This window comes from Notamacropus eugenii, chromosome 7, assembly GCF_028372415.1.
Source record: "Notamacropus eugenii isolate mMacEug1 chromosome 7, mMacEug1.pri_v2, whole genome shotgun sequence".
In the NCBI taxonomy this organism is placed as follows: Eukaryota; Metazoa; Chordata; class Mammalia; order Diprotodontia; family Macropodidae; genus Notamacropus; species Notamacropus eugenii.
Window position 1 is genome coordinate 32794207 of NC_092878.1, and position 26937 is coordinate 32821143.

Genomic DNA, 26937 nt, shown 5'->3' on the forward strand with positions numbered 1-26937 from the left:
TCCAAAGTCTTTTGCTTTTATGAGAAGTAAAACAGGTTTGGGGTGATGACTTCACACGGGTTCTTTACTTTCTAATGCAGATTCTGTCGTGGACAGGAAGGCAAGACAAATAGAAGGAGGTTTGCTGAGTTTGAAGCTTGTGCTCAGAAGATTGATTAGGAGGCATTTAGCTTCATCATAGACAAGAATAAAGCTCACTGTTTTCCTCCTTTCTGTTTTTACTCCCTTCCATTTCATGATTGAGATGTGACTCATACGCTAGCTTATCACTGAATTAGGGGCTGGTACGTGTTGACCAGGCCTGCAGCCTGGCATGAGAATTCCCTAATAGGTGCCCTCCGACTAACTTGCCTTTGTTCTGCAGCGCTAGAAAAGGGGTCACTCAGATAGGGGCATCGGTGTGTGAGGAGGATGGCGATGCCGGCCTTGGCATCAGACAGGGAGGAAAGAGTCCCGTCACACCTCGCGGCAGAGGACGACGGGGCCGCCCTCCTTCTCGGACGACTGGCACCAGGTATTTGGGCAGTGTGAGATGTGCTTCGTTGGGTTTTTGTTCATTAAAATAGGAGGAGGAGAGAGTAGTGCATGGGGTGCCAGGAGAGAAGAGGGGATGGTGTAGGGACTGCCAGATGATGTGAGTAAAGGTGAGAGCAGCTGGAAGACCAGACTCATGACTTCAGAATCCGTGGCTGATCATTCCGCTCCTTCTCTGAGGCAGGGAAATGAGAAGTTAATGTGCATCCTCCTTAATTCATTCATCTCATTCTCACTTCCTCATTCTACATTTCCTTTTCAGAGAAACAGCTTTGCCTAGCCCTCTTGGTGTCGAGGATATCTCAACAAGTGTCTCGCCGGAGGATAAACCCTTCACTCGCATTGTACCCCGTATGCCAGATGCCAACAAACGAGCAGATGGCAGTACTGGAGGTTTACGCCGTAGCGACTCTCCAGAGATTCCTTTGCAGGTTGTTGCTGGCCCATCTGATGGCCTAGACTCCTCCTCTCCAGGAAACAGCTTTGTAGGGCTCCGCGTTGTAGCCAAGTGGTCCTCCAATGGCTATTTTTATTCTGGGAAAATAACACGAGATGTTGGAGCTGGGAAGTATAAGCTCCTTTTTGATGATGGCTATGAATGTGATGTGTTGGGCAAAGACATTCTCTTGTGTGACCCGATTCCGCTGGAGACAGAAGTGACAGCCCTTTCAGAGGATGAATATTTCAGTGCAGGTAATGAAAGGAGCAAAGTTTTTAATAGCTCAGTGTGTCCTTGGATACGTGGGGTGCTTTCATCAGTTACTGAAAAGTCCCCCCAACCTGACTATTCATTAGGGTCCGGTCAGAAATCATTCACCCAAAACTAGCCACTCTGATTGCTTCCTTTTTTATTTACTGTCTGTCTTGATAAAACCAGACAGATGACTGCAACTGAAATAAATCAGATAAGTAACTGTTCCTAGGAAGAAGTTGTACTGATGCCTGCGGGTGTTCACATGTATGCAAAAGTGCACATACCCAGTTTTGTCTGGTTTGAGGAACTGGCTTTCTGTCCTCACTCCTTCCCCTCCAGGGTACAAGTTTCTGAGGGGTAGCAGTGAGAATCTTTTCTGCTCTATGCCTTTCATTGTTTCCTCTTTCTGAATTAAACTGGTAGTAAGATATTGTTCATTTGTTACTTAGAAACAGTTTAACTTTCTCAGAGTTTTTCTTTTCCTTTAGATGATGAGGAAAAAATTATTTTGTTTCTGAGAACTCAGGCAATATTTTATGATTAGGAATCTTGAGTTTCTATTGCTTGCTCTTGTCAGTCTGGAGCAGGCTTGCTCATCTTATGGTTCTTGATGGCAGGGCAGTTTAGAAAGATGATGTCTAGTAAGAGTTCCATTTTTAAAAAAATTTTGTTCTGTGACTGAAAGAATTCTACCAAATATATGAAACAAAACAAACACCAAAAATTTGGTCTAAAATATGTTCCAGATATATGTACCAAATTCTGAAAACTTGGTTTTAGGTACGAAAATAGCTCTTGTAGGTCCGCGTTTAGCTCTTTGAACACCAAAGATATATTGTCTCCAGAATAAATCCTGGAGAAAATAATTTAATTCGATCCCTTTGAGCTCTCAGAATTATTTCTACAAGTCAGTACCAGTGGCTTGTTTTTTAAATTCTTTTGTTTCTTTTTTAAGTCTATGAAGTATTATGTAGCTCTTACTCTGGCTGATTAATTCTTGACTTGCTGGTGTTTCTTTTAAAACTTGGGATTTCTCTTGTTGAGTTCTGTAGTTTTGTGGAGCTCAGGAAGGATTGTAAAGAAATTTATGCTGACGAGCAGAACTCAGTCTTACTTTCTCTCTCTTGTTTCTGACATTTGTCTCAAGCCTGTGATACAGGATTCTGAAAGTCGGCTCCTTGGGTTTCAGAGGTTGGTTTTTCCAGCTCTATAGTGGAACACAGGCTGGTAGAAAAGAACAAAACGGGTTCTCCTGATCATGGGTTTGAGGATGAGGTGGTGTGAAGAATCCTTTGTTAGAAACCCTGTTCTCCAATTAACATCCCAACAACCAAGCACGATTGGCGTACGCTTACAGGCTTATTGACAAACCAAGGATTGTTATGAGGGTGTTGAGGATTTCACAGAGCTTGGTTGTGATAGAATCATGATTAGAACCCAGATCTCCCAGTTTCTGTTCATACTCACTCTTTATCCTAAGAAACTGGGTCAGAATTAGAGCAATGGTGTGTTTTTTCCCTTTTGTTCTGATTCTTCTTTCACAACGTGACTAATGCAGAAGTGTGTTTAACATGATTGTACATGTATAACCTGTATCAGATTGCTGGCTGTCTGGGAGAGAGAAAAATTTGCAACTCAAAATCTTACAAAAATGAGTCTTGAAAACTATCTTTACATGTAATTGGAAAAAGTACTGTTAAGAAAAAAAAAGAAAAGGAAAAAAAGAATTAAAACAACGAGACTAAGAGGAGAGTGAGAGAGGAGCAAGCAGGAAAGACACATTTCTGCTTCGTACCAGCTTGTCTCAGTTTCCCCTTTTCTTCAGGTGCCCGCCCACTCCAAATCTGAATGTCAGGTATATACTTCCCAAAAAAAAACAAAATTAAAAAGGATTAATGAGTTACATCAGCTACTCTACAGCACATCGTAATTTCAAGAGAACTATTAGAGCCATCAAAAAGCCAGCAGTGTTTGGCTTGAGAAATAACTGGTGGCTCTTACCCCAGAACCCTCTTTCTGACGCCCTCGAACTTTCCTTCCCCCACCTCCAGTGCGGTAGTGGGATACACTTTGGCTGGTAATACACTAGCTGTGACAACTCGTGTGTAGTCATAGCCCAGCTTTCAAGTGTTCGAATCAGCTGGTTTAGGTTCACTGGGCAGAGCACAGAGTGGACACAAGTAATGGACTACGTGGGATGGCATCACTGACCACAGCTTTCCTTTATTTTCTTCCCACGCGTGGTAAAAGGACACAGAAAAGAATCTGGGGAATTATAATACAGTATTGAAAAAGAGGGCCAAAGGAAATGGTACAAGCGAATGGCAGTTATCTTATCTTTGGAACAAGGGAACAAACTGAGGGAGCAGTATGGGCTTGGTCCATATGAGCCAGTAACACCCCTCACCAAGGCCGCAGACATTAGCTTAGGTAAGATCGGTGTTCTCTGCAGCTAATCTCAGGAAGCCTTGTCAAGCCTGTATTAAAAGGCAGTCTTTTGGGTAGCTTGATTAACTTTGTTATTGTTGTATCCACTTGTGGCTGATTAGATGGAGATCAGGTGCATATTCCTGGGCCACTGTCTGTTCCTGTTCCCTTCCCGGAACCTTCTAGTAAATCGTTTTAATTAGATCTATGTTTACTTTGTCTGAGATCAGGACTGCTATCCTTGCTTTTTTTTACTTCAGCTGAAGCATAATACATTCTGCTCCAGCCTTTTACTTTTGCTCTGTGTGTGTCTCTCTGCTTATAAACAACATTGTAGGATTATAGTTTTTGATCCACTCTGCTGTCTTCTTCCGTTTTATGGGAGAGTTCATCCTATTCACATTCACAGTTCTGATGACCAACTGTGCCTCTTTCTGTCCATCCTATTTTCCCCCTTGTTTGCACTTTTCTCTCACCTTTCACCCTTTCCCTTCTGACCTGCTATGCTTCTGACCATCACTTTCCTCAATCTCCTCTCTCCTTTGTATCAGCTCCCTCCCTTTTCTTTCCACTTTTTCCTCTTACTTCCCATAGGGTAAGCTAGATTTCTAAAACCAGCTGTATGTATATCTTATTCTCTGTTAATCCAGTGAGATTAAAGTTCAAATGATATTTGCCCCCCTTGGGGCCTCCCTCACACTTCTCTCTGCTGTAATAAGTCTTTATGCCTCTTCTTGTGATGTAACTTATTCTGTCCTACCTCCCCCTTTCCTCTTCTCCAAGTACAAGTTTCACCCCTTAATTTTTTTTATCATCACATCAAAGTCAGCTTCTACCCACATGCTCTAATCTATGTGTGCCTCTTCTAACTATCCTGATAAAGATGCATCTGTCAGGAGTTACAAGTGTCACCTTCCCATGTAGGGATATAAACAGTTTAACCTTAATGAATAGCACTTTTTTTCTTTCCTGTTTACCTTGTTATGCTTCTCTTAAGTCTTGTAGTTAAAGATTGAATTTTCTGTACAGCTCTGGTTTTTTTTCTTTTCATCAGGAATAATTGACAGTCCCCTATTTCATTGAAGGTCTGTCTTTTCCCCTGAAAGATTATGCTCAGTTTTGCTGGGTAGTTGATTCTTTGTTGTAATCAAAGCTCCTCTGCCTTCCAAAATATCCTATTTCAAGCCCTCTGATCCTTTAATGTAGAAGCTGCCAAGTCTTGTGTAATCCTGGCTGTGGTTCCATGATATTTAAATGATTTCTTTCTGGCTGCTTGCAGTATTTTCTCCTTGATCTGATAATTCTGGAACTTGGCTACGATATTCCTTGGCGTTCTCATTTTGGGGTTTCTTTCAGTAGGTGAGTCTTTCAATGTCTGTATTACCCTCTGATTCTAGACATCAAAGCAGTTTTCCTTGATAATTTCTTGAAAGATGCTGTCCAGGCTTTTTTTTTGTTATGATCAGGGCTTTCTGGTATTTCAATAATTCTTAAATTATCTTTTCTGGATCTATTTTCCAGATCAGTTGTTTTTTGCATGAGGTATTTTACATTTTCTTCTATCTTTTCATTCTCTTGCTTTTATTTGACTGATTCTTGATGTCTCATAGAATCATTTCCTACCACTTGCCCAACTTTAATTTTTAAGGAATTATTTTCTTCAGTTAGCTTTTTGTACCTTTTTCCATTTGGCCAGTTCTACTTTCTAAGAAATTGTTTTCTTCGGTCAATTTTTGTCCTTTTTCAAACTGTTGACTCTCTCTTGAATACTTCTAATTTCTTTTCCCAGTTTTTTCTTCTACCTCTTTTATTTGACTTTTTAAATCCTTCTTAAACTCTCCCAAGAAGGTATTTTGGGCTTGAGACCAATTGAGACCAAAGGGAATGCCCCCTTTGAGGTTTTCTGGATGTAGGTTTATTGACAATTTTGCTTTCCTCTGAGTTTGTGTTTTGATCTTCCCTGTCACCGTTGTCACTTTCTGTTATCAGTGTTTGTTTTTGCTTCTTGATCATTTTTGGAGCCTGTTTAGTAGTTTTTAAAGTTGAGCTTTCCTGCTAGAGTACAGGCCACACTGTCCCAAGCTTCTTGTGCTAGGGGCCAGAGGCCTGGTCACTAGCTTTGTGTACTGGGGCCTCAGGTACTGGTAGCTTACCTGTTGATGAGATAGAATCCTAGTGGTGGTATCTGGCATGTGCTGAGGCCAGGTGGAGTTTTTCTGTATTTCTCTTGGGCTGCACTGAAGCACATGGAAAGTCTGGCCACTGAAGGATGCCTGCCCCACCTTGTAGTAAATCCTTAGGCTTCTTGCCTCAGCCCAGCAGAGATAAAGCAAATCTTCAGTCAACCCTCCTCAGCTCAGCAAGAAGTAAAACAAATCTTCAGCCATAGAAGTGTGAAACAAAATACGGAATGGTCTTAGAATATGTTTTATAGTGCAGTGGGAAGTGTGAGGGAAGGATTCGGGGCCTTATATTGTGAGAACTAATTACTTTCTGTCTTACTTGGTTATAGATAATTTGGTGGAGCGTAAGCGAAAACGACGAAGTAACCTCAACTCCCCAGGCACCCCCACTACCTCCAGCAGCAGTGCCACTGCCACTCCTCCTCGTAAAGCTCTCGAAAGTCCCCGAGTCTCTATGGGGCCTCTCTCTGGGAAGAGGAAACTGATATGCCCTGAGGAAGATCGATCCCCTGCCAAGCGAGGCAGCAAGTCTGCCACAATGTAAATGCTCTTCCTTCAGATACCTTCATGACATGCAAATGGTAGTCTTCTTGGCAAAAGATAATAAAGTATTGTGAAAAACAAAGTAGTGTTAATTATGTGGCCTTTTGTTCTCCTGGTAATGAGCTGTGTACGTATTCAGCTAGGCAGGGCGTAAGATGCTTTCATATAGCCTCCTGTTTTAGGGCACTCCAGCTCATTGAGGAGTTAATCACTCCTTTCTACCCCCTCACCACAATATTCTTGGCAGAGTAAGGTAAAGAGGGAATGGCAATAATATCTGAAACATTTAAATGATAATTTTTGTGATGGGGGTAGTTGGGGGGGGGGGGCTGGGAAAAGAATCAGGGCTGATGGGGGCAAAATTTAGAGGCAGGTGAAGTTTGTGGTTGTCACTTATCCATGGTACATGTGCTTCTTGGTGTCTCATTTGCCCTCAGAACCTGGGAACTCATTGTCTCACGATGTCCAGCGACTGTCCAGCACTGCTTCATTGTGGCACTTTGCATGACTTTTACTAACCTGTGTTCCATGTTCCAGTGGCTTCTCCAGTCTCTTCAACTTTAATGAATTCTTATTCCTTTGGTGCTGGGATGTAGGAAAGTAGTTTGATTAAATTGCAGTGTTAAGTTTTATTAAAAGGGCAGCTGTTTTTGTGTTCAGACTTGTTGGTTGTATCTTCATCATCTGGGTGTCAAAATGTCCCTAGATGCAAGCTTCTTTCTAGCTCGTTCTTTTATCTGGGGAAAACGTTACCTGTCATCTTCGTCTTTATATGAGCCTTACAGTCAATTTTCCTGACACAAATACCCATTTTCTTTTATTCCTGGAAAATTGAACAAAGAGGATCAAACAAATCTGGATGTGTCATAAACCCTTAGCTAACAGGTTCACCTCCTTCCCAGGTACTGGAAACAGTAACAGAACAGACACTGACCAGGGGGGAGTTCTAATGACCATGAGTCCTCTCCTAGCTAGTCCCGTAAACGTTTGGTTTGGATGTGTAAAAATTCTAATTATTTTTGTGTATTGAAAGATTTTTCATTTTATGCATATCACCGTGTCATTGATTTTATTATGATTTTTATTTAAGTTAAAAAAATAAAATTTTCATTTATGTTTACTCTACATAGTTGTTTTTGTTTTTTCCTCATGTAACATAGTTGTCATCTCAGAAGTAAACAAAATAGAGTGGAATGTTGTATACTACTTTGTACTCAGGCAGGTAGGATTCATTTAATTTAACGAACATTTATATGTGCCTACTGTGTGTAGAATGCTATATTCTTAGGTTCCTTGGCTCTGGTACAACGTGAGAGTTCTCTGTAATAATGGTGTTTTTGTTCTTAACCAGGTACCGTGGGAGTAGGAGAATTTGTGAGTCCATGCGAAGGTGGAGACAATGCTGGAGAGCCATTAGCTTTGGAAGACCAGAGGGGACCGTTACCCCACAACAAGACTTTGTTTCTGGGCTATGCTTTTCTCCTCACCATGGCCACAGCCAACGATAAGCTAGCCAACCGATCTAAATTGCCAGATGGTCCTACTGGGAGCAGTGAGGAAGAGGAGGGTGAGACCACTGTCCTCATTTCCCATGGAAATTTGTGGGTTTCTGACATAGCTTCCCATTTCCCTCATATTTATTCTAGTTGCTCCACTTGTTTAGTAAGCCTGTGCTTGGTGCCCTTTGTCACGTAGAGAAGCTCTAAAACAAGTGGAAATCGACCCTGAACTAAGGACGGAGGAAAGCAAACACGCCTCCTCTAAGTAGCCGACGTCTTTCCTATCCAAGTTTTAAGGAAAAGGCTGTAGCAGAACTGGTGGGAGGGGGAGAAAGGCAACTGGCTTTCAGGGGACTTTGGAAGGGGGGGTATGTGGCGATAGCAGGTCTTCTGTCAAGGACTGTCAACAAGCAATTTCTAGACATTTTTCATCCATTTGACTGCAAACTAAACGTACAATTATGTTAATAACATCATGGGGAGTTATGAGAAAGACTTGTTCTCTGCCTTCAGAAAGTCTTGAGTCTTAAGACTCTTAAGAGGGAAAAAAGGAAAGTATGAATTTAAATAAGAATGGCTGACAAAAACACATCAATCTACCCATTATGGCTAAGGCTCAGACTTTTCTCTAATGTGATATTTGAACACTAGCTACGGATTTCTGGCTGACATTAAGTCTTGGAAGAGCAAACTGTATTTGGCGGTAGTATCACCATTAGTGATCAGCAGCCATAGTAGCTCTTCAGGGTTGTGTCTCTAACCCCAGTTAATGAACAAGCTATTTATTTTTGCTGAATTTTTAACATTAGCCAAACCTCCCTGTACAATGTTAATATTAGTTGAATGTTAGCCAAAATTTGGATTTTCTGATAAGTGCCAAGTATTCAGAGAAATGGGAAAAATGTAAAGGAGGGCAGGATTTGCAGGAGACATTTTGGAAGGCTACAGGGAATCACTTTAGCAGAAAAGAGAAGCAATTGTGCTTCATTTTTTGTTACTGGTGGTGTGTTTTATAACTTGGAGAATGAATAGGGGCATGGAAGGGACAGGAAGTGGATGAGCTTTTCCCACTAAAGAGAATTGAGGTGTAATAGAAAGGCTTCCTCTTGAACTCATTGGAATCCAAAAATATATAGCTTGTTAACTGGCTTCTAAGCTGATTATATATTTGGATTTGATTGTATAGGTAATTTGTGTTCTGAAAAGGGGACATTGATATTTGGGGCCTCATTTTTCTTTACCTTCCTAATGTTGCCAGATCTTGTTCTCATTCATATTCTTTCTCCTTTCTTGCTTCTCTTTCTCCCAGCCTTCTGCTTCTCACCCTTAAGAATTTTGATGATAAAAATCCCCATTTCATCGTCCTCATTTTCATGCACTATAATCATGTAACAGCATTGATTCCCAAGTAACTGGACTCTGAGAAGGGAAGGAGCATGAGGTCATCCTGGGGATTTATATGGGATGACGGGTTAAAGTGGTTGGTTCTAGGACTGTTAAGAATCCATTCAGTTTTTGGTTCTGTCCCATCAGGTAGGGAAAATTGTATCTCCAAATACAGACGTTGAATCCGTAGTAACTGGGATAAATTAGAGAATATATAAGACAATACGGTTGGAGGTTAAAACCTAAATAGGCACAAAACTAGCAGTCCTATAACAAAAAACAATTGAAATGAAATTACTAATGTACTAGAAGGTGAATGTGACTCATCATCACGGACTATTAAGTCAACATAATGACGCTGCATTGTATTCTTGTGGTGTCGGGTCAGACCTTTGTAGATGTCCAGTTTTGGTATTTATTTTAAGAGAGAGATAGAGTAGCTAAAGTCTGCCCAAAAGAGGAATAATTAGAGGAAGAGCAAACAGAAACTTGGTGGAAAACATCAATAGGCTGAGGCATTAGATGTAAATGACTGGCTCAGGAGTTCATTGAGTGTGTGAGGTGGTACCGGAAGCAGGGACCTGCAGCTCTGATTTTCTCCTGGAGTGCTGTTTTATATTTGACCTAGAATAGTGGACTGGAGGATATCTCCCAGGTTCAGTTCTTAGCTCTCCTGTTTATTAGTTGTGTGACCTTAGGCAAGTAGCTTAACATTTGTGCCTTCCTTTCTTCTCTAAGACGAAGCTAACATTTCACTGTGCACCTCACAATAGTTGCTGTGGGGAAGGTACTTTATAAACTTAAAGGCATTATATATAAATATGAGCTAATATTATAGAGTAAGGTGATTATTTCTGGAAATTTTTGATGGGGAGGGTGGAGGGTTGAAGTAGAAAACCATGCACTGGATTGGGTTTTGTTTTTTTTTTTTTTTTAACATTAAAACAAATTAATCTGAATCCAGTCGGCTAGAAGCCTTAACCAGAATTTTCTCTCTCATTTGTAATTTCTATATTCCATTTACATTGGAGAGGAGTAAGTGACCCAAAAGAAAAAAAAATTGATTGAGGATTTGTTTAAAAACAACACCCCTAAAGCTTTCAGGATAGAACCTGGTATCAGTGACTGCCACCTTCTACAGCAACTTTAAGATTATATGGTAATCATTAATATTCAGATTTCATCTAAATATAATATCTGATTTATCAAATAACAGGTTTTCTTTTATTATCCTCTACTAAGGCGTTGGCTAATAATACATTCTAGAAAAATTTTTCAACAAAAATTGAGACAGTTTTTCCGGATAATCCATAAATTACATTGGGATGTCTCCCTTTTTGTCCTCCAGCACTCCTGTACTGCTCCCCCTGCCCGGCCTCTGCCTCCAGCGTTTTGGGCACATTAAGTGTTAGTGTGGGTGGGGGGAAAGTGTGAATGAGGGGGATGTGTGAAGGTCTATGTAAAGAGAGTACTCATCAGTTGTTCTTCATCTCCACAGAGGACAGAACTAGAGGAAATGGGCTAGTTTGCAGCAGGAGAGATTTAGGTTAGACATAAGGAAGAACTTCCTGATGGTAAGGGTTATTAAACATTGGAACAGACTATCCTGGGAAGTTGGGGGATTTCAATCCCTGTAAGCAGCCATGGTCTAGATGCAGTCCTGACTGGGAAGATTCTCGATATTCTTTCCACCTTTATTGTCCTATCTCCATTCCTCAACTGTCCCACCACCCTTTCTTCTGGCAGCCTTTTCCACCTTTCAAGAACTCTTTTGATCCATGGGGAGACCCTTGAACTGGCTTTGGAGACAGCTGGGGAGTGGGAGAATGGGTAGTAGGAAGCCAAGTATAAAATAGGAGATCACAAATGAGAAGTTTCTGGCAATAACTGGATTTTACTGGTTCTTCTCACTTGATGTAGAATTTTTGGAAGCTCCCCCTTACAACAAGCAGTATACAGAGTCCCAGCTTCGAGCAGGAGCTGGCTACATTCTTGAAGACTTCAATGAAGCCCAGGTGAGCATTTCCTCTTTTGTAGCTACATGAAGTTGCTGTACATCAGATGCTGGGGTAAGTAGGGCATAAAGTTGAGGCTTAGCATGGGGAGAATACTGTTGCTAGGAACAGAAAAGATGGGGATTGGAATTGGAAAGAAATTTGCACTTCACATTTCTGATTTTTGGCCTGTAGACTGGCATTATTTGCGAATTTCTGCAGGGGCATTAGGGCATTCTGGAGGTTTGGTGAGTTGCATTAAAGGGAAATAAGAAGCTTTTTTGGCACCTGGACGGGCTAAGGCACATGGTACTGTCTGGAGGGCTTCGTCTCAGTTCCCCTCTCAATTTGTTGGGAATACCTTTCAGGGATCATCTTAGAACAAAATCACTGAGTGTATCTGCTGAATTTCTTCCTTCTCAGTGTAATGTGGCCTATCAGTGTCTTCTGATTGCGGATCAGCACTGTCGGACCCGCAAGTACTTCTTGTGCCTTGCCAGTGGGATCCCTTGTGTGTCTCATGTCTGGGTCCACGACAGCTGCCATGCCAACCAGCTCCAGAACTATCGAAATTACTTGCTGCCAGCTGGGTACAGTCTTCAGGAAGAGAGGATCCTGGAATGGTAAGGATTCTGAAGTCCATTTTGAATTCAGTAGCATTGTAGCAAATGTGCAAGTGAGAACCTGGGCAGGGCAGTACTGTGTGCAGTGATAAGCTTTGGGTGAGAAAGGCTTCTCACTCAGTAAGCATTTATTAAGTGCATATTACGTGCTGGGTGTTGTGCTAAGTACTAGGGATAAAAAAAGACAATCCCAGCCCTCTAGGACCTTACAGTCTAATGGGAGAGATGCAGATAGTTATGTACAAGTAAGTTGAATACAGAATAAACAGGAAATAATTAAAAGAAGGAAGGCACTAGAATTAAGAGGGGTTGGGAAAGTCTTTCTGTAGAAAATGAGATTTTAAAAACAAGCAGAATTTTATATTTATATTTTATATTTGATCCTGGAGGCAATAGGGAGCCATTGGAGTGTATTGAGTAGTGGAGGGCTGACATGGTCAGACCTGCACTTCAAGAAAATGATTTTGGTGGCTGGAGAGTGGACAGGAGCAGGAAGAGATCGGAAGCAGGTGGGCCTGTACCAGGGTGTGGCCTGTCTGAGGAGAGAAGGGGACATATTTGAGAGATGTTGCAAAGGTAAAATCAACAGGCCTTGGCCACAGATTGGATATGGGAATGAGAGATAGTAAAGAGTCCAGAACAACTCCTACATTATGAGCCCGAGGGACTAAGAGGATGGTGTTACATTTGACAGAAATAGGGAAATGGGGTGGGGGAGAATGTTTAGGGGGAGAGATGAGTGATTTTTAGATGTGTTTAGTTTGAGATGTCTGAAAAGAAGTTGGAAATGAGAGATTGAACATCAGGAGAAGTTGGGACAGGTAAATTTGAAAATCAACACAGAGAAGAGAATTAAATTCATGGGAACTATGAGATTACCAAGTGAAGTAGGATAGAGGGAGAAAGGAACAGGGCTCAGGACACAACCCTGTGTGACACCTGTAATTAGAGGGCATGAACACTGAAACCGAGCTGTCTAATAAGTAGGAGAACCAGGAGACAGTAACGTCTAAAAGACCTGGAGAGAAGAAAGTATCAAAGGCTCTGGTTTGGTCGAAGGGAATGAGGACTGAGAAAGCCCGTTGGTTTTGGCAATTAAGAGATCGTTGGTGACTTTGGAGAGAGCAATTTCAGTAGATTGATGAAGCTGGAAGCCAGGTTGCAAGGCGTTAAGAAGAGAGTGAGAGGAGAGAAAGGCGCTTGTTACAGATGGCTTTTTCAGGTTTAGTCTTACAGGGCAGAAGAGATACAGGATGATTTAAGGGATGGAAGGATCAAGTGCTGTTTTTTTCAGGATGGAGGAGATACGTTGTCTATGTTTCTCTAGGCAGTAGAAAGGAAACGAGGAGGCAATGAAATATGAAAAATAAGTTATAAAGAGAGGATTCTGGGAAGATAGTCATGTAGGTTAGAAAACTTTCAGCTCTCCACATTTTCTCCACAAAAGAAAGACCTTGCTTAAGAGCAGCAGAAATAAAGGGGTAAAGCAGTTGTTGCCTAACACAGTTTGAGAAGATTCCAGGAAAGACCCAAACTCCAGGGGCCTGAGTTTCTATCTGAATGAAGTGCAGACACCTCCAAGCCAATCCCACAGAGTGAACAAACAAGCCCTGGGGCAGCTAGGTTGATAGGCAGCCCCAGCTTCAGAAACTTTCATCTCCAGAACAGTGTTGGGGAGATGAGGTGGGAGGTGGGGGTGTCTGAAAGCTGAATAGAAGATTGAAGGACTTTCCACTGCCAAGGGACACCAAGCACAGCTGTGCTGACCAGATGTGTCCCAGACTGGCTGCAGGGAGGAGGAGCTAGCACACACCTAGTGACTGCAGTAGCAAGGGGCAGGGACCCTGTTGGCTGTGGGCACTTGCAGGACAGCAGAATACCTGGCTTCAGTTCCAGGGCAGAAATGACAGCTGTAGTTTGCAGCCACCCGAGGAACCAGAGGGAGCAAAATCATGTGTGGCTTAGGAGTGGAGAGAAGAGCTCTAGGGTGGGTCCCATGTAACAGTAGGAAAGATCCGAGGCTTGGGGCAGCATTCCCTGTACCTTGGGACTAGAACGTGATTGCACTGACAGCTGCTAACAATAAAATAAAACAATCAATAAATGAATGAAATAAGTAAAGAAAGGAGAAAGAACCCAACCACAGATGATTACAATGGGGATAGAGAAGATCTGGGTTACTATTGAGAAGAAGATAATGGAGCTAAAAAAGCCACTCCTATTTTCATGAGAAACGTCAAATGGCCCCAAAAAGAGTTCTTGGAAGAACTTAAAAAGGACTTTAAAAATCAAGAGAGATCAAGGAAAAATTAGAAAAAAGAAAAAAAAATCAAGAAAATTAGGAAAAGAAAACCAACCAACTGGAAGTGGAGAATCAAAAACTTAAGGAAGAAAATAATTCCTTGAAAATTAGAATTGGGCAAGGGGAAGCTAATGATGTTCTAGAACACCACGAAATCATCAGACAAGATCAAAAGAATGAAAAAATAGAAGAGAAAGTGAAATATCTCATCAGAAAAACAACTGATCTGGAGAACAGATCAAGGAGAGAAATATAAGAATAGTCAGACCCTGAAAACTACACTGAAGAAAGGAATCTTTATACAATACTCTAAGAAATTATCAAGGAAAAATTGTCCTGAAGTTCTAGAACAAGAAGGTAAAGTTGAAATAGAAGAATTGCACTGATCATCCCCTGAAAGAGAGCTCAGGACGTAAACTTAGAGGAGCATCATGGCCAAGCTTCGGAGCTCCCAGGTTAAGGAGGAAATCGTGGAAGCAACAAGAAAAAAACAACCCAGATATCGTGGACCTACAATAAGGATGACGCAAGATCAGACAGCTGCTGTGTCCTGTAGCGGGAAAGAGCTGGGGTAATAAGCAAGGGTAATTTATCCAACAAAGTGAAGTACAGTCCTGCATGGGGAAGAAAATGGACAATAAAGGAACTGAAAAGGGGAAATATAATACATAACATCCAAGCAAACGAGGGCTCGGTTATCTAATACAGATGGGGCATGAAAGGAAAAACTTGTACAGAAGAAGCTAGTGGGGAGGCGTGCTGCAACCTTACTCTCCTCAGAAGTGGATTAGAGAGGGAAACACATGTAGGTAGGTATGTATAAAAGTCTTCTAAATTCAGGAGGGGAGAGGATAAGGGGAGAGGATAAAGGAAGAACTTCAGAGGGGTGGGTAGGTTAAGGAATAAGAGGGCAAGGTAGCAGGGAGAAGTAAAGCGGAGGACTGGGGGGGGGGGATAGAATAAATAGGGTGAGAATAGGGAGGAAAATGCACAACAGATCATTGTAGCTTAGACTGTGAATGGGGCAAATTTACCCACAGAATGGAAACGGATAGCAGATTAAAAATTTTAATTAAAGAGTTTGTTGCTTTCAGGAAACAAAAATGAGAGATGAACACAAAGATAAAATAAAGGACAGGGGTAGACGTTCGTATGTAAAAAAGAGCAGGGATGGTAATCATGATCGAAGACACAGCTTAAAGTTAAATAGGTTTAATCAAAAGTAAAAGATAGAAAAGCGACACTGTGTCGATGATGTTATTCAACATTGTCTTGGACCATTTAAAACACCTGGACACATTCCTGCCAGAACAGACACAGGAAGTGTATGAACATGACCCTGAAACACTTGACTCAGATCTAAATAATTGAAGTAATGTTTATTTATTGATCATGGGTAGGCAAAGCCAATGTAAATTTTTAAATGACAGTTTTACCTAACTAATCTATTCAGCGTCTTCCCAATTAAATTACTAAAAAATTATTTTACCGAGTTAGAAACAACAACAAAGGTCATTTCTAAGAACAAAAGGTCAGAAACTTCAAAGAAACCAGGAAAAAATATGTCAAGGAAGATTCAGCAGCATCAAGACTTAGACTGTATTATAATGTGAGAGCATTGTTGTAAACAAGGATAATTTCAATTATTTTTAATGAAAACTTTCTTACACAGATAAAACATATGCAGTGAAGAATAGAAGGAATGCAGAAAAGTGGGAAAATAGTTTCCTAGACAGTCTCTCAAATAGGATGTGATTGGGTTGGAATTTTTCCGTGGTGTAGGAAATGATGAGCTGGTTGTTGTAGAAAAACATGGAGACTTTCATCTATGAAGGAAGATGCTATCTACCTTCAGAGAACAGATGATGGGAGGAAGTAAGCATAGTATGTCTTAGATATTTTTGCTTAAGTGTATATGGATATATTTGTAGATATCTATGTATATGTCCCCAGATCCATACTTCATTGTAGCCTCCTCTAGGGTGGGAGGAAAGGGAGGGGCAAAATAAAGTAAAAAGGACAAAACCAACAAAGAAGCAAAGCTGGGCAACTTTGAAAACAACGTGTAGTGTTTATCTTATAGGTTTTCTTGAAATGGAAATGTATTTTTATATTGAATCCTTTTACGGTCTACTGTATACAGGGCAGGTTTTCTTTTCTTTTCTCACTTTGTATTTAAATTTAAAATAAAAAATTCGCAAAAAGAAATGTTACAAAATAGGAATGACAAATGGGGCAGTCTTTTGGAGGGAATGGGATGGAATGGGATCTCTTGAACAAGTGTAGAGATCAGCCTTGTTAAGCCCCACTTCTTCGTGTGGGATAGGAGTGAAGGACATACAGTAACAGAAGGTATCTGAGTGTGAGGAAGGAGAAGACGTACCTTACGGTGAATGACCTCAGTTTTTTCCCATAAAATACAAGGAGGCAAGGGTCTCATCTGCCTTTGTTCAGCAGCACTTGTGCCAGGAACGATCCAAGGCTGAGGCTTGGCAGCTTACAATCAGTGATAGGATAAGGGGCCTAGGGACTCAAGAAAGGATTGTGTAGAGCTAAACTGGTTCACCAATGGGATCCAAGAGAATTAGTCCTGAAGTTAAGGTTTTTGAAATGTGTACAAGGATTTGCATAATTTAGAGCATTTAAAAATGTTTCTGACCTCTGGGAGGATAGGTTCGGGAGTGACCCTGAACCAGAGGACCAGTTAGACTTGAGATAATCAGAGCAGTGGAGGGGGTAAGCCTACCAGGATCTCCACACTAAGGCCTAAAAAGAAGAGTTTTGAAGGCTTTATTTGCAGAAATTGTGAATGTGCAAGAGCGTGCTCCTTCAGGAAGCCTGCTTTTCAAAACATCCAAATATACGAGAACTCTCTATGTAGGGTTATTGATTCTCTTGTTTTCCCCCAAAGAAGATTAAGACCTGCGTTTGCTCTTTTCCATCTTTGATTCTGTTCCCTTTTTTGTAGGCACCCCCGTGAGAATCCTTTCCATAATCTGAAGGTCCTTTTAGTATCCGACCAGCAGCAAAATTTCCTGGAACTCTGGTCTGAGATCCTCATGACTGGGGGAGCAGCCTCAGTGAAGCAGCACCACTCAGTTGCCCAGAACAAAGGTATCTATTGAAAGGATGTTAGGAAGCCCCTGCTTCCCCAAGAAGTGCATTGTTCCTCTTGCCAACGGCAGGCTAGCTTTTATAATGACTGGGCCTTGTGGTCAAAGTTCCTGTCCTGACAGGTAGATCTTGCTCGTGTTCTACTGAGAGAAGACAAGCAACTTGAAGAGGTGAGGTGAGCCACCATGACACCAGCACAGGGCTGTTCTTAGTTTCCGCTTGGTTCCAGTGATGTATTTGCCAAACCTTTTCCCAGACACAACCATTCTCTGGGTTCAGGGACGCTCACTATGGTATCCTTCTACTGAAACGTCCTAATTCAAATAGATATTTGATGGACGGAACAGGTCTCTAGTTTGGGCAAAGTGGAATGGGCTGGCTAGAGGGCACGTCCTTCCTCATAACAGAGGGCTGTGATGTATTTCTTTCCATTTGTTTTCTGCTCGTTCTTTCAGATGTTGCTTTGGGGGTATTTGACGTTGTGGTGACAGACCCCTCGTGCCCTTCCTCAGTGCTGAAGTGTGCAGAAGCGTTACAGCTGCCCGTGGTGTCACAAGAGTGGGTGATCCAGTGCCTCATTGCTGGGGAGAGAGTTGGATTCAAGCAGCATCCGAAATATAAACATGATTATGTCGCTGACTGAAGATGCTCGGCCCCATCAATTTCATTCCCTGCTATTGTGAAGACTGTGTTTTAACCAGGTTTTAAATGTGTCTTGTGTGTAACCGGACTTCATGCATGGATCATTGTATATAGTTTTCTTTGCTGAACTTTTATGATAAAATAAATGTTGAATCTCTTTGGTTGTAGTAACTGATTCTTTATCCTTTGTTTTTTTCTGAGTTTCTTTTGGAAGGAAGGAATAGGAGAAAAGAACATTACCTGTATGGCAGAGGTGCTTGAACCACTTGTTTTTAGTATTTTGAGAAATGTATTTCAATATAATTGGTTTCCTTTGTAATCCTATGTATTTCATGAATGTGAAAACAGTTCTTAGGAGTGGATCTACAGATTTCACCAGACTGCCAGAGGGGGTCCATGTCAGGAAAATGATCAAGAACTCCCAACTGTACGACTTTTAAGCAGAAGAGAGTCCTCATCACCTTTTGGAAGAGGAGCATCTGGCCTTGCAGATAAGGGGGATGAGGGGCTTTCAGATTTGCTATTTGGTATTTAGTAGGCTTAGTGGTGACCATTTTTGTTTTTTCTAGTTAATTTTGTACCAAGACATTCCAAAGATAAGTGGAGAATATTCTTTGCCTTAAAATATTTCTTTCCAGTGAGTATAGGACTGGTAAGTTACATATACTTTCTCAAATATGAAATTACTAAACTTAGGGATGCTAAGACCCCACTGAACTCTGAAGGGCTTTCCTTTGAAGTATGGTAAGCTGTCCTGTGGAGCTAGCTAGCGGAGAGTCTAGGATTGGGCTGGGACCGGGTCAAAAGCTCTGAAGTCCTATAAAATGAAGTAGCTGCCTGAACACTTAGAAATTTTCAAAACTCCAAAAAGGCATACATTTAATTACTGTAACCATGGCCCTTACTACCAAAACCAGTTAAGGTAGTCCCTTTGAGGTCTGTGGTAGAAGGAGAGACCACCTCCATCCATCTTTTTTAGGAGATACCTGAATATCTCCCCTTTCCTCCTGCTTTCTAAGAGACATCAATGGGAAAATCCCTGCTCAGTGACTGACTGCCTTGAAGAGTGAGGGGATATTAGACTAGTTTTAATCTGCTACACAGAGAAGCCAGTACCGTGGTGAGGGTTTAATAAATATTTATTTTGATGGTGTTACGACACTCCTGATGACCTAGGTTCAAGCCCTGTCTCTGCCACACAGACTATTTCCACTTAACTCCTTGGCGCTCTGGGTACCTCTAAGGCCTGAGTTGCAGACTGGCTGCAGAGCTGCATTGATGGAGGGAGGGGAGTCTCCCATACCTCTGAAATACCACCCATCACCCCCCAGAAAAAAACAAAAAAACAACTGCTAATTGCTTCTGCTTTCGTAGCACTAATATAGTTGGGTGTGGAATTTGTGACTTAAATTACTAATGCCCTTTTATAGCTGAAATTTCACATGGGGTCTTTATTCTATTTCCCTCCCCCCCGCCCCCAGCTTCTGTACATCTTAATTCTCTGACAGACACAGCCACTTAATCATTAAGTTGAAGCTGAGATAGTTGGAAGTTGTTTGATTTTTTGATTCATGGATTAAGATCTTTTAGCTTCTTCAAAGACAGTGGAAAAACTGTGAATAAGGAAGAACAGCTATCAAGTCAATAGAAAGTTTACCTGTTGCCCTTCTTGCTAATGACATCTAGAAATCTAATGTGCAAAAACGATCCTCTTTCCAAATGTGTGCCATAAGCAGATCTGACTTTCCGGTCATATTATAATGATTGTTCAGAATGTATTTCTAATAGAAGTACACGTTCAGTCACGGTCACTTGACTATTAACTAAGTCATGCTTTACCACCAAACTCATAGAAGGAGGATTAATAAACTCTTCTACAAGGCCAGAAAAAAATTCGCTTCTGTTTTGATGTATAATGAAGCTAACTTTTTTTTTAATGGTGACAAATGATATCCTTAGTACAAGTTAACGGCTTCATGACAAGAGAGCGGATTAAACTGCATTTCTCAGTTATAAAAGTAGAAGAGACTGTTTCCATGAACCTTCAGCAACAGACGGAATCACCTCTGGACGGATGGAAACTGCAATCTTGCCAACTTAGCTCCTGAATCTCAACCACAGGGTTCATACCCCAAAACTGCAAAAGAAAAAGACACCATCACATACTTTTCCTGCAAAGAAACTATAGATGTGAGACAGTTTCACATTCAAAATCAAGGAATCGTAGATAGCTCCTAGCCTGTCTTCTGTTACCATCAAAAGATCAGCTGGGAGGAGGCTTAGAAAAAATTACTAAGACCAAAGAAGTCTTTTTTTTTCTCTTTAGGAAAAAGTTTGAAGAAAGATAAATGGTAAAACTGAGCAAATGATTCCTACTATGCCCTCTTGCTCACAAACCCACACTATAAGAAGGGAGAAAAAATCGTACTGCAGAGACTGTTCAGTATAAAAAAGCTTGATCTTTTTACATGAGGCAGCATGACACAGGCAGAGGGCAGCCCACTGGATATAAAGTCAGAGAAGCTGAATTCAGTACCTGGTACTGCTATTTATGTGACTTTGGGCAGTCTGAGACATTAGGTGTCAATTTCCTCGTTGTAAAATAAGGGGGTTGGAGTAGAAGATCCCTCCGGTGCAGTGTATGATTCCAGGAACCTAGTCAGCTGAATACCTAACCTGTGCCTACCTGCCCAGAGTCCCACCAGCCTGGGTGTAATACTTGTTGTAATCCAGTCGTAGCAGTAGTTGAGCCAAATCTGAGTTTATTTGATGATTCCGGACGCTGGAAAGGATCTTAAAGAGGAGTGAAGACTGACGGCTAAAACCCTGCAGGAAGGAATAACAGGGATTCAAGCGAATTCACCCCAAAACCTCATTCTTCTTTTACCTATAGCTGGAGAAGATGAAGAGTTTCATAGGAAGTGCCTTGAAGTCCAGGGGACTGATTGTGGCTGTACACCAGGGCAAGTGCAGGGAACAGTAACGAATGCCAACTGACTGCTCTACCCAGTGCTGGGTCACAGATACAGGGTGGGCGAGGAAGGGTCTTGTACCTAGTAGGGATGGTGTTACAGGCCAAGGAGCAGTCACAGGCTCCAGGCTATGCACTGAGCAAGCAACAACTTGAGAAACAAGCTATGTGGCCCTGATCTGGGGAGTGGGGCTGGCAGCTGAGGGTGGGAAGGGGTCTCAGTTTCAGCATCAAGCCTAGTCTGAAGCTGGTAGGATAATAACCAAGGCAAGAATTCTAGACCAAAGGGCACCCTTTGTTCTGTCATCCTAAATTGCAGAGCTTTCCTGTGATAGTGGCTGATTCCAGCAGCAGTCCACTGGAACTCCAGTAAGCAGCAAGCCTCCAATTGTGTTGCTCAGACCCCAAACCAGGCCAGGAACCTGCAGAGCTGTGATCGTGAGGAAGGCACTCATTTCACCTTGGATCAAACCTCTCTGGGAGCACTGGAAGCTTGCAGGTCCAGCCTGAACTTCCCCTGAGACCTTGGAATAACAATAATACCCCCCAAAACGCAGCATCAAGACCCAAGAGGACACAAATATAGCCCAGTCTGGACTTCACATAAAGACTGAAATCGAGAAGTAAGCTGGAAAAATGAGCAAACAGAAAGAAGAATCCCACCATAACAAATTATTGGTGAGTCAAGCAGACGCAGAAGAAAAAAATGACTCCAAAACATCTATAAGCAAAGTCTTGAAGAAAAATACAGCTTGAGTACAAGTTCCTAGAAAGGAAGATGCAAGAGCTTACTTTTTCAATGCACAAAGACTTTTTCTTGTTTTTTGCGGGGGTTCCAAATTCACACATTCCCTTCACTCCTTACGAAACCCAGTAAGAAAGCAAAAAACTCCAAAACCTATTACAAGTATGTCTAGTAATGCAAAACAAAGTTGCACGTTAGCCAAGTTGAAAGCTTAAACAATTTTCTTTATACATAAAAGCAGTAGAGGAAAAGAACTGGATGGAACACAGAATTAGAGAACGAATAGTTTGAACAAGAAGAACAACCGTACCCATGCAAAAGACTCCATGAAAATCAGAATGGGCTAAAGAAAAGAGAACGATTTCATGAGACAAGAAATATTAAAACAATGTCAAGGAAACTGCCTCCATCTCTGGGAACCAGAAGGCAGTGTCAGTTATCCGGTAGGGATTTGTTAACCGTCTATTGTGCCTGGAGTGTGCTGAGCACTTCAGATACGGATAGAGGCACAAGGTAGTTTCTGTTCTCAAGGAGGAAACAACTCTGTACAAACGAGCTGGACACGTGGTAGATCTGAAATTCTCCAGAGAAGGAAGGCCTCCCAGTGAAGGGGATCAAGAAAGACTTCCTGGAGAAGGCAATGTTTCAGCTGGATCTTGAAGCCAGGAAATGGAAATGACCAGAAAGAGAATTCCAAGCATAGGGGGCAATGACAAGGCCTGCAGTTTGGAGACAGAAAATCATGTGGGAGGAGGAGTAAGGAGGCCAGTGACACTGGATCACAGAGTACGTGGTAGAAAGGCAGCAGAGGGCTGGGTATGGAGGGCTTTGAATGCCAAACAGGGTTTTATACTGGATCCCGGGGGTTATAGGGAGCCATTGACATTTACTGAGTAGGAAGTTGACATGGAGAAATCTGCACTTTTAAGAAGATTAATTTGGGAGACGAATGGAAGGAAGGTGGACTGGAGTGGGGAGAGCCTAGAGGCAGGGAGATCAACCAGTAGGCTATTTCAATAGAAAAGGAATGAGGTAATAAGGGCAGGTACTAGAGCATTAGGTGCAGTGTCAGAAGAGAGGGATATAGGACATGTTTTGATGTAAAATCAACAGGACATAGGAACAGATTGGATATGGGGAGTAAAAGAGAGTGAGGACTTGAGGATGAGATCTAGGTCTGGTGTTATCCTCAGCAGTAACAGGAAAGTTCAGAAGAGGATAGCTTTTTTGGGGAAAGTTAATGAATTCAGTTTTAGACATGTAGAATTTTAAGCTGTTTCTGGGAGGAAGCCAAGAGGGCAGAGTAGCATGAAGCAGTATAACAAGCTCCATCCCCTAAAAAACCAAATTACTCCAAACAAATTTAGAAAACTCACCAGACTGAATCTTGATGGGTAAATCTAGGAAAAGTAACACTGAGTCATTTGTCCACTCCAAGTCATTCTAGGGAGAAAGATGGAGAGGTCTGCGAATACTGGGGATGAAGTCTGGTACAGAGCACCCCAGGCATGAAATACTGCAGCTCTTAGGGAGACACTGTGTACTAAGGCAAGAGGAAACCCCAGACCCATATTAGGGCACTGCATACAGAAAGCAGGAACAGGTGTTAACTGGCACTTTTGGTAGCCACTACCCAATGCTGGGTCACAGATTCTTGGCAGACTGAGAAGGAAACCTGTCCCAGGGGGTGGTAATCCTAAACCAGAGAGTACAGAAGTAGTAATGATGTGGGTCCCAGAATGGGGTGCCAGCTTCTAGCCCAGTGTGATCACCTGTAGAAGAATAACCCTCATGGGAATTCTAGACCAAAGGGGAGCTGACAACTCCATCACTCTGAACTGGCAGCTTTCCAGGTAGCTGGTAGGGTAAAGTCCAGCCTACTGCTGCTCAGATCCAAACCCAGGGCAGGATCTTGTAGAGCTCAGATCAAGAGGCAGTGATCAGACTTTGCTCAGGATCAGACCACTTTGGGGACACCCCAAATTACAACGTTCAATACTCCAAGAAAGCAGCCACAGGATCTGCCTAGACCTTCCCTCCAGAAGTGTGGAGGGCCCATGCCTAACATCAAGTTTGAAGTTAGGAAGTAACTATTATGGTGGCAGGGAAGCTCCAGACAAGCCTCCATGAAAAGGTTACTCCAAAATATCTAAAAGCAAAGCCTAGAAGAAAAATACACCTTGGGCACAAACTCTCTTGTAATTGTTGGAAGAGACAAAGCAAGAGTTTTTAAAAAAAGAGATGAAAAGCATTTTTGTAAATTAAGTGAGAGCATGTGAGGAAAAAAATGGAAAGGAAACAAGAACTATGGATGAACAAACTGAAAAAGGAATGAACAGCTTGGCACAAAAGGTGCAGATCCTTGCTCAAGCAACAAACTTCCTGAAATTAGAATGGACCAAAAAGAAGCCAATGATTCTATGAGGCATCAAAAAATATTAAAAGTCAAAAAGGCTGGAAAAAATAGAAGAAAATGCAAGGAATCTCACAGCAGAAACAACTGAACTGGGAACCTCATCAGGAGAAAAAAAATTTAAGAATCATTGAACTATCTGAAGCCCATGGACAAAAATAAGAGCCTAGACATCTTACTTCAAGAACTCGTAAAAGAAAACTGCTTATATCTCTTGGAACTTAGAGAGCAAAGCAGAAACGGAAAGAATCGACCAATCACGTCCAGAAAGAAACTCCCAAACTAAAATTCCCAGGAACATCATAGCCAAAATCCAGAGCTTCTGGGTCAAAGAAAAAATGCTCCAAGTTGCCAAAAAGAAAGAATCTAAATATCAAAGAGCCACAGTTGGAAGCATACGTGATTTAGCAGCCATCAGTATAAGGAATGGAGAACTTGGAATACAGTATTTCAGAAAGCCAAAGACTTAAGGTTAGAGCCAAAAATAACATCAGTAAAACTGAGTATCATACTCAGGACTAAAAATTGACTTTTAATGAAACAGAGGACTTTCAAGCATTCCTAATGAATGCTTGGTAGAAACTCTGAAGTTCAAACACAGGAGTTAAGAGAAAAATAAAAAGGTAAACAAAAATGAACAATGAAAAAGGCCTAGACAAGTGTAATTGCTTACATGCAAACATGGGGAGATGATATGTCACCTGAATCCTATCATCACCAGGAGTCATATGAAATCTAATTAGGCAAAGCCTGGGAGTGGTTTTGCTGATGTCTTGGTGATCTTAAAAGAATGGAAAGAGGGGGGAAGTATGATATATTCAGGAGGGAGGGAAGGGAAAGGTTAGGGAAAACTACTAACTTTTGGGGCACAGCTCCCAATTGCTTTCCAGAATGGCTAGACCAAGTACAGCTCTACTGACATGATGCATTAATGTGCCTATTTTCCTATATATTTTCCAGCATTTGCCATATTCCTTTTTTGTCACTTTTGCCAAACTGAGGAACATGAAGTGGAACCTCAGAGCTGTTTTAATCTGTATTTCTCTAATTATTAGTGATATAGGCATTTTTTTCATTTGACTTCTGAGAGCTTGGATTTCTTCCTCTGAAAACTGCCTGTTTATAGCCTTTGACCACTTGACAACTGGGAGACTTATTCTTGTGAATCTGAAATATTTCCCTTTAATTTTTAGAACTATGTCCATTATCAGAGAAAATTGCTGTAAATATTTTTCCATTTTTGCTTCTCTTTCAACTTTAGCTGCACTGGTTTTGTGCACAATCAAAACTGTCCTATGATCCTCTCTGTTCTTTGTTTGGGCATGAATTCTTCCCCTCTCCAAATATCTTACAGGTCATTTCTTCCTTGCTTTTAAAATCTATTTATGATGTTACCCCTTATGTCTAAGACACATACCCATTTGGCTAGTACCTTGGTATACGGTATGAGATGTTTAAACTATTTACTAGTTTCTGCTAGACTGCTTTCCAGTTTTCCCAAGTTTTTGTCAAATAGCAAGTTCTTACCCTAACACCTGGGATCTTTGGGTTTATCAAATACTAAGCTACTGGGCTCATTTGCTTCTATATATTATATACCTAATATGTTTTCCTGATCAGCCTATTTCATAACAAGTACCAAATAATTTTGATGACTGTTTTGTAGTATAGTTTAACATCTGGTACTGCAGGCCTGCTTCCTTCCCTCTTTTTATCACTATTTCCCTTGAGGTTTTTAGTCTTTTATTCTTTCAGATAAATTTTATTATTTTTCTTAGCTCTATAAAGTAATCCTTGGATAGTTTGATTTGAATGGCACCAAAGAAGTAAATTAATTTAGGCAGCAGTCATTTTTATTATGTTGGCTCAGCCTACTCATGAGCAATGAATATTCTCCAATTATTCAGATTTGTCTTAATGTTACGAGTGTTCTGTAGTTGTATTCATACAGTTCTTGTGATGACCTTAGCAGGTAGATTCTCAAGTATTTTACACATTCTGTAGTTATTTAAAAAGAATTTCTCTTTTTACCTCTTCCTCCTGAGTTATGTTGGTAATATGCAGAAATGCTAATGATTTCTGTGGGTTTATTTTATATCTTGTAAATTTGCTGAAGTTGTTTGAATTAATTCTTCAGTTAACTCTCTCGAGCTTTCTATGTAAACCATTACATCATATGCAAAAAGTGTAACTGTGTTTCTTCTGTCCATGCTTATTGCCTCAGTTTCTCTTTCATGTCTTACTGCTCTAGCTAGCATTTCCAACATTCTATCAAATTGTGGTCGTGATAATGGACATCCTTACTTTACCCTTAATCTGATTCAAAGACTTATAAGTTTATCATTACATATAATGCTGGCTTTGGTTATAGATAAATACTACTTTTCAAATTAAGGAAAATACGTTTATTCCTGTGCTAGTTCCTAGTCTTTTTCAAACAGGAATGGGTGTTGTATCTTGTCAAACGCTTTTCTACATCTCATAAAATCATGATTTTTGCCATTATGATTAACATGGTCAGTTAGGTTTATAGTTTTACTAATATCTAACAAACAATGCCTTCTTGCTATAAATCCAACGTGGTCATACTGACATGTCTGTGCTATGTTGCTGAAGTCTACCTGTAAATATTTCATTGAAACATTTTGTATTGTTTTCATTAGACATATCAGTTTATAGTTTCCTTTTCTTTGTTTTAATGTTTTTTTAAACTTATCCAATGAGGAAATTTGTTTTGTTTGACTATACATATTTATTACAAGAGTTTTGTTTTACTTTCTTTTTCATTGATGAGTGAAGGTGGGACGGAGAGAAAGTAGATTTAGGTTAATTGAAAAAAAGCAAAATTTCATTTAAATAAATTCCAC

The 26937-nt window shown here is 41.0% G+C and overlaps 2 protein-coding genes across 15 annotated transcripts in view; one reads left to right on the plus strand and one right to left on the minus strand.

Moving 5' to 3' along the window:
- The window catches only part of LOC140513773 (TP53-binding protein 1-like), a 130270-nt gene extending 112158 nt beyond the window's left edge, over positions 1-18112 (plus strand). For 7 of the 14 annotated variants that reach the window (XM_072623748.1, XM_072623749.1, XM_072623751.1 and 4 more), the window contains 7 exons: positions 365-514; positions 797-1227; positions 7733-7948; positions 11187-11281; positions 11684-11883; positions 17154-17299; positions 17755-18112. In XM_072623748.1, the coding sequence (XP_072479849.1) occupies positions 365-514; positions 797-1227; positions 7733-7948; positions 11187-11281; positions 11684-11883; positions 17154-17299; positions 17755-17942 (1426 nt within the window). In that variant the 3' untranslated portion in view covers positions 17943-18112. Of the gene's footprint in view, positions 1-364; positions 515-796; positions 1228-3478; positions 3659-6167; positions 6464-7732; positions 7949-10764; positions 10841-11186; positions 11288-11683; positions 11884-17153 lie in introns of those variants that run through there. The other 7 variants (XR_011970340.1, XR_011970339.1, XR_011970338.1 and 4 more) reach the window with 7 other exon arrangements.
- A 950-nt stretch (positions 18113-19062) lies between these two features.
- The window catches only part of LOC140513832 (gamma-tubulin complex component 4), a 28955-nt gene continuing 21080 nt past the window's right edge, over positions 19063-26937 (minus strand). The window contains exons 17-18 of the mRNA XM_072623838.1: positions 20628-20767; positions 19063-20078 (exon numbers count right to left, since the gene is read on the minus strand). Coding sequence (XP_072479939.1) covers positions 20066-20078; positions 20628-20767 — 153 coding nt within the window. The 3' untranslated portion in view covers positions 19063-20065. The remainder of the gene's footprint in view (positions 20079-20627; positions 20768-26937) is intronic.